At 61.9% G+C, this 6,482-nt stretch overlaps 1 protein-coding gene across 2 annotated transcripts; it reads right to left on the bottom strand.

Moving 5' to 3' along the window:
- Window positions 1-4,828, bottom strand: LOC121342625 (plasmalemma vesicle associated protein). 2 transcript variants are annotated; one of them, XM_041417197.1, is made up of 6 exons: window positions 4,451-4,828; window positions 3,538-3,616; window positions 2,732-3,324; window positions 910-1,030; window positions 261-336; window positions 1-180 (listed from the first exon to the last, which is right to left on the bottom strand). In XM_041417197.1, exons 1-6 carry the CDS (start codon window positions 4,826-4,828, stop codon window positions 174-176), a joined length of 1,254 nt encoding a protein of 417 aa, XP_041273131.1. In that variant the 3' UTR covers window positions 1-173. The 2 variants fall into 2 exon arrangements, with proteins under 2 accessions (XP_041273131.1, XP_041273124.1); XM_041417190.1 differs by having other exon boundaries at window positions 2-180; window positions 261-339.
- Window positions 4,829-6,482: the final 1,654 nt, after the last annotated feature.

Here is a 6,482-nt window from a genome sequence, read left to right as displayed (position 1 = left end):
TGTCCCGCTCCAGCCGGGAGGCGGGGATACATCTGAGGGGACACATGGGGCGGGGTTGGGGACACGGGGACAAAGGGACGGAGGGAGGGTGGCCCTGGGGCGGGGGTTGCCATCCGTGCTGCGGGAAGCACCTCCTGGGCGGCTCTCCTGGTTTTCCGTGGGGTTTTCCAGCGTTATCCGCTGTGGGAAAGTGGGATCAGGGCGGGGGCACCTCCGGGAGCCCTGGGGAGGGTGGCCCGGTGTCACCCCTGTCCCCTCACCTGGCGTTCTTCAGGGTGGCCGTGTACTGCTCCATCAGCTGCAGCATCTGCTGGAGCTCCGCCGGGTTCTGCATTCCTGCTGGGATTGGGGTGGGATCCGTGGGATGGGATCCATGGGATTGGGGTGGGATCCATGGGATTGGGGTGGGGTCCATGGGATGGGATCCTTGGGATCCATGGAATGGGATCCATGGGTTTGGGATGGGATCCATGGGATTGGGGTGGGATCCATGGGGTGGGATCCATGGGTTTGGGCTGGGATCCATGGGATGGGATCCATGGGATTGGGGTGGGATCCATGGGATGGGATCCATGGGTTTGGGATGGGATCCATGGGATGGGATCCATGGGATTGGGGTGGGTTTGATAGAATTGGGATGGGATCCATGGGATGGTATCCATGGGATTGAGTGGAATTTGGATTGGCGGGATTGGGATGGGATCCATGGGATGGGATCCATGGGATGGGATCCATGGGATTGGGTGGAATTCGGATTGGTGGGATTGGGATGGGACCCATGGGTCGGGATCCACGGGATGGGATTGATGGGATGGAATGGGATCCATGGGATGGGGTGGGACTGATGGGATGGGCACCCAGGGGGCACGGTGACCCCCCGGCGTGTCCCCAGTCCCCCCGGGGGCTCACCCATGGTGCCCAGGGTGGCCGTGTTCTTCAGGAGCTCCATGTAGGTGCCCGTGCCAGGGAAGGAGCCCGAGCGGGCGGCGCTGCCCGGCACCCGCGAGCCCGGCAGGTCCAGGTGGGACATCTGGGGGGACAGCGGGGGCACCGCTCGGGGGTGGCACCGTTCAGGGGTGGCACCGCCCCCAGCAGGAAATTCCCACATAAACAAAATCCAGGTGTCAGGAAGGAAAACCCCCGTGCAGAGATGCCCGTGGCCATGTCCCCGTGGGAGTCCCCATGGCCCCATGCGAGTCCTCATGTCCCCGTGTCCCCAGTACCCCATGTCCCCAGTGCCCCAATGTCCTGTCCCCGTGTCCCCATGTTCCCATGTCACTGTGTCCCCATGTCCCCAATTCCCCATGTCCCCATGCCCCATGTCCCCACTACCCCAATGTCCCGTGTCCCAGTGTCCCCATGTCCCCAATTCCCTGTGTCCCCACATCCCCAGTGCCCTGTGTCCCCATGTCCCCATGTCCCCAGTTCCCCATGTCCCCATGTCTCTGTATCACCATGTCCCTGTGTCCCCAGTGCCCCATGTCCCCATGTTCCCATGTCACTGTGTCCCCATGTCCCCAATTCCCCATGTCCCCATGCCCCATGTCCCCAATTCCCTGTGTCCCCACATCCCCAGTTCCCCATGTCCCCATGTCCCATGTCTCTGTATCACCATGTTCCTGTGTCCCCAGTGCCCCATGTCCCCATGTCTTATGTTCCCATATCACCATGTCCTCAGTGCCCCATGTCCCCATGTCCGTGTCCCCAGTGCCCCATGTCCCTGTGTCCCCATGTTCCTGTGTCCCCAGTGCCCCATGTCCCGTGTCCCCATGTCCCCAGTCTCCCATGTCCCCAGTTTCCTATGTCCCCATGTCCCATGTTTCTGTATCACCATGTCCCCAGTGCCCCATGTCCCCATGTCTTACGTTCCCGTATCACCATGTCCCCGTGTCCCCATGTCCCATGTCCCCAGTTCCCCGTGCCCCATGTCCCTGTGTCCCCATGTTCCTGTGTCCCCAGTGCCCCATGTCCCGTGTCCCCATGTCCCCAGTCTCCCATGTCCCCAGTTCCCCATGTCCCCATGTCCCATGTTTCTGTGTCCCCATGTCCCCATGTCCCATGTCCCCAATTCCCCGTGCCCCATGTCCCCACCTTGGTTCCCATGCAGACCCCGAGCTGCTGCCTCAGCGACTCCGCCATCGCCACCGCCTCCTTCCTCTTCTCCTCCAGCTCCTTCCCCGCCTTCTCCTTCTCCGCCTGCACCCTCTTCCTCTCCTCCTCGCCGTCCTTCTCGCGCTTCTCCAGGCCCTGGATCCTCTTGTGCAGCTCCTGCGTGTCCCGGGAGCAGTTGTGGCGGCACTGCTGCACGCTCAGCTCGCAGCTGCTCCTCCACACGAAGTGCGCGTCGCGCTCCTGCTGCCGCCGCAGCAGCCCCTCCCATGTCCCATGTTTCTGTGTCCCCCATGTCCCAGTGTCCCATGTCCCCGTGTCCCCAGTGCCCCATGTCCCCATGTCCCATGTTTCTGTGTCACCATGTCCCCAGTGCCCCATGTCCCCATGTCTTACGTTCCCGTATCACCATGTCCCCGTGTCCCCATGTCCCATGTCCCCAGTTCCCCGTGCCCCATGTCCCTGTGTCCCCATGTTCCTGTGTCCCCAGTGCCCCATGTCCCGTGTCCCCAGTGTCCCATGTCCCCGTGTCCCCAGTGCCCCATGTCCCCATGTCCCATGTTTCTGTGTCACCATGTCCCCATGTCCCATGTCCCCAATTCCCCGTGCCCCATGTCCCCACCTTTGTTCCCATGCAGACCCCGAGCTGCTGCCTCAGCGACTCCGCCATCGCCACCGCCTCCTTCCTCTTCTCCTCCAGCTCCTTCCCCGCCTTCTCCTTCTCCGCCTGCACCCTCTTCCTCTCCTCCTCGCCGTCCTTCTCGCGCTTCTCCAGGCCCTGGATCCTCTTGTGCAGCTCCTGCGTGTCCCGGGAGCAGTTGTGGCGGCACTGCTGCACGCTCAGCTCGCAGCTGCTCCTCCACACGAAGTGCGCGTCGCGCTCCTGCTGCCGCCGCAGCAGCCCCTCCACGCGGTCCCGGATCTGCCCCAGCTCCTTCTCGGCTTCTTTGCACTGGTATTGCTTGGCCAGCTCCGAAATCCTCAGGATTTTCTCGCTCACGTCGCTCTGCAGGGAGCTGCAGCGGTGTTTCTGCACCTCCAGCTCCATCCTGCTCAGGTCGCCCTCGGTCCTGGCGCTCTGCAGGTCCTGCTGGCACCGGTCCCTCTCGCGGGTGGCTTTGGCCAGCTCGGCCTGGCTCTGCCGCCCGCTGTCCTCCAGGCTTTTCTTGGATGAGCTGGCCTGGTCCAGCTGCCGCTGCAGCTGCAGCTTCTCGGCTTGGGGCGAGTTGGGGGGAAAAGGTTTGGGTCTGGGGGATTTGGAATGGGGGTTTGGGTGTCCCCAGGTGCCACCCTGTGGCTTGGGGTGAGCGGTGCAGGTCACACCGGGGGTGCCCGGGAGGGTGGGGAGGGAGAGTTGGGGGTCCCCAAGGGGTGGGGAGGGGGTGCTGGGGGTCCCCAGGGGTTTTTGGGGCTGGGGGTGTCTCTTACCGTTGCAGGTGGTGTTGATGAGGGTGGTGATCACCTGGCACTCGGTCAGCCTCACCTGCCGGAACAGCAGCTCCCGCAGCTGCGCGGGAGGAGGAGGAGGAGGAGGAGGAGAGGGGTCAGAACACCCCAAAAACACCCCCAGCGCCTTCCCGGTCCCCAGAGATAACAGAGAGAGCCCAGGGGATGAGGAGGAGGAGGAGGAGGAGGAGGCGGGTCAGAGGATCCCAAAACCACCTCGAGAATGAGACACCAGGGCTTGGAGAGGGAGAAGGAGAAGGAGGAGAAAGAGGAGGAGAGGGGTCAGAGAATCCCAAAAGGACCCTTTGGCTTCTCCTCGTGGGCTCTGGGAGAGGTCCGGGGCAATGGGAGGAAGAGGAGGAGGAGAGGGGTCAGAACACCCCAAAAACACCCCCAGCATCATCCCGGTCCCCACAGGCAGCAGAAAGAGCCCGGGGGATGAGGAGGAGGAGGAAGAGGAGAGGGGTCAGAACATCCCAAAAGGATTCCTGGGCACCACTTCAGGGGCTCTGGGAGAGCTCCAGGGGCTGGGGAGGAGGAGGAGGAGGAGGAGAAGAAGAAGAGAGGGGTCAGAACATCCCGAAAGGATCCCCTGGCAGCACTTCAGAGGCTCAAAAAAAGCTCCCGGGAGGAAGAGGAGGAAGAGGAGAGGGGTCAGAACATCCCGAAAGGATCCCCTGGCACCGCTTCAGGGGCTCTGGGAGAGCTCCAGGTAGGAAGAAAAGGAAAAGGAAGATTCCAAGATTGGAGCCCCCTTGACCAAAACCCCCCGGCACTTCCTGGGGTCCCCTCTCCGCCACCACCCGGAGGGACGAGCAGGCGACACCAGCGTCACCCGCGGGCGGTGCCAGCCTCCCCCGGGAGTGGCCGGCTGTGCCCGCAGCTCGGGGCTCACCTGCGGGATGCTGCTGGAAGTCTGGCTGCTGTTACACTTCTCCAGCTCCCTCTGCACCTTCAGCGCCATCCCCTGCAGCTTGTCCTTGTCCTTCAGGGTGGCGTTGAGCGCGCGGCTCAGGTTGGCGTTGGTGGCGCCCAGGGTGACAATCTTGCGGTAGTGGCTCTGCACCTGCTCCTCCAGCAGCCTCAGGTGGGTGTCGGTGCCCGCCTGGGCGTTCCCGTACACCATGAAGAGCACGAGCCCCAGGATGATCAGGAACTGGATCAGCGAGGTGAAAAGGAAAATGTACTTGAGGTAAAAACCGCAATCGCGCTTCGGCATCGCCTCCTTGTGCTCCAGCCCGAACTTGGCCATGGCGAAGCTGCTCTTCTCCATCCTCGCCGCTGCTCTGGCCGCCCCACCCCGCCGGGACCGCGCTTTTCAGGGGGGCCGCGCTGGGGCGGGGCTGCTCCCGACGCCGTGTTTATATCCCAGGATTTAATATTTCCTCCTGCCGGGCTCCTTCCTGCCGTGCCGGATGCTCCCGGGGACCCGCCGGGTTATCGGGGCACAGCTTCTGCTGGGATTGTTGTTCCTGAAGTGTGGAAGGGGGAAAAAAAAATAAATGGGGTTTCGTTCCCTCCGTCCCATTTCGGTGCCTGGAGCGCCCCTGGAATTGTCTGGAAGTGTCTGCCCCGAAATTCCCACTCCCGGGGTGAGAATTCCAAGGAATTAAATCCCGCTGGGTGATCGGGGCGTTGGGATTGTTCCTGAAGTGTGGAAGTGGGGAAAAAAGGGATTTTATTCCCTCCATCCCGTTTCAGTGCCCGGCACGCCCCTGGAAGTGTCTAGAATTGTCTCCTGCCCCGAAATTCCCACTCCCGGCGTGAGAATTCCAAGGAATTCAATCCCGCTGGGTTGTCAGGGCACGGCTTCTGCTGGGATTGTTGTTCCTGAAGTGTGGAAGGGAAAAAAAAAATAAAAAGGGATTTCATTCCCTCCATCCCATTTCGGGGCCCCTGGAAGTGTCTGCCCTGAAATTCCCATCCCCGGTGTGAGAATTCCAAGGAATTCAATCCCGCCGGGTGATCAGGGCACTGGGATTGTTGTTCCTGGAGAGAAGGGGGGAAAAAATGGGATTTCGTTCTCTCCATCCAATTTTAGTGCCCCTGGAATTGTCTGGAATTGTCTCCAGCCCCGAAATTCCCACTCCCGGCACGGGAATTCCAGGGAATTCGATCCCGCCGGGTGATCAGGGCTCAGCTTCTGCTGGGATTCTTGTTCCTGGAGTGGAGAGGGGGGAAAAAAAGTTGGATTCCATTCCCTGCAATCCATTTCGGTGCCCAGCGCATCCCTGGAATTGCCTCGCGCCCCGAAATCGTGGGATTCGGTTCCCCCCGTCCCCATTTCTGTGCCCGGCGTCCCTGGAATTGCGTGGAATGGTTTGGAATTGGTCGGAATTGTTCGGAATTGCCTGGAATTGTTTGGAATTATATGGAATGGTTTGAAATTGTTCAGAATTGTATGGAATTGTTCGGAATTGTTTGGAATTGTATGGAATTGTTCGGAATTGTTTGGAATTGTATGGGATGGTTTGGAATAGTTCGGAATTGTTCGGAATTGCCTCCCGCCCCCAGACTCCCACCCCCGGCACGGGAATTGCCGCGCTGATCCCGCCGGGAGCGCAGGGTGGGTCCCCGGGGGGTGCCGGGGGGACCCCGAGGGTGGCACGGGGGTGGCACGGGGGGACGGGGACAGCTCGGGTGGCACCGAGCGAGGCGGGGCAGGGACAGGGACAGGGACCGGAGCAGCTCTGCCGTGCCTTCCCAGCATCCTTGGGTCCGCTTTGAAGCGGGTTTCCAGGAAAGTTGGATTTTCCTGCGGCCGCATCCTGTGCAAAGGGCAGCGACGCATCCGGACCCCCCCAGCCCGAGCCCCCCGAGCCGCCGGGAGGGGACAGAGGTGACATCCCGGTGACATCCCGGTGACATCCCGGTGACATCCCCGTGTCCCCTGGGGCTCTCCCAGCGGTTCCCTGGGATCGGGGGGA

The sequence above is a fragment of the Onychostruthus taczanowskii genome, unplaced genomic scaffold (assembly GCF_017590055.1).
Source record: "Onychostruthus taczanowskii isolate IOZ18803 unplaced genomic scaffold, ASM1759005v1 scaffold106, whole genome shotgun sequence".
Classification (NCBI taxonomy): Eukaryota; Metazoa; Chordata; class Aves; order Passeriformes; family Passeridae; genus Onychostruthus; species Onychostruthus taczanowskii.
This window is presented reverse-complemented; position numbering and strand designations above follow the sequence as displayed.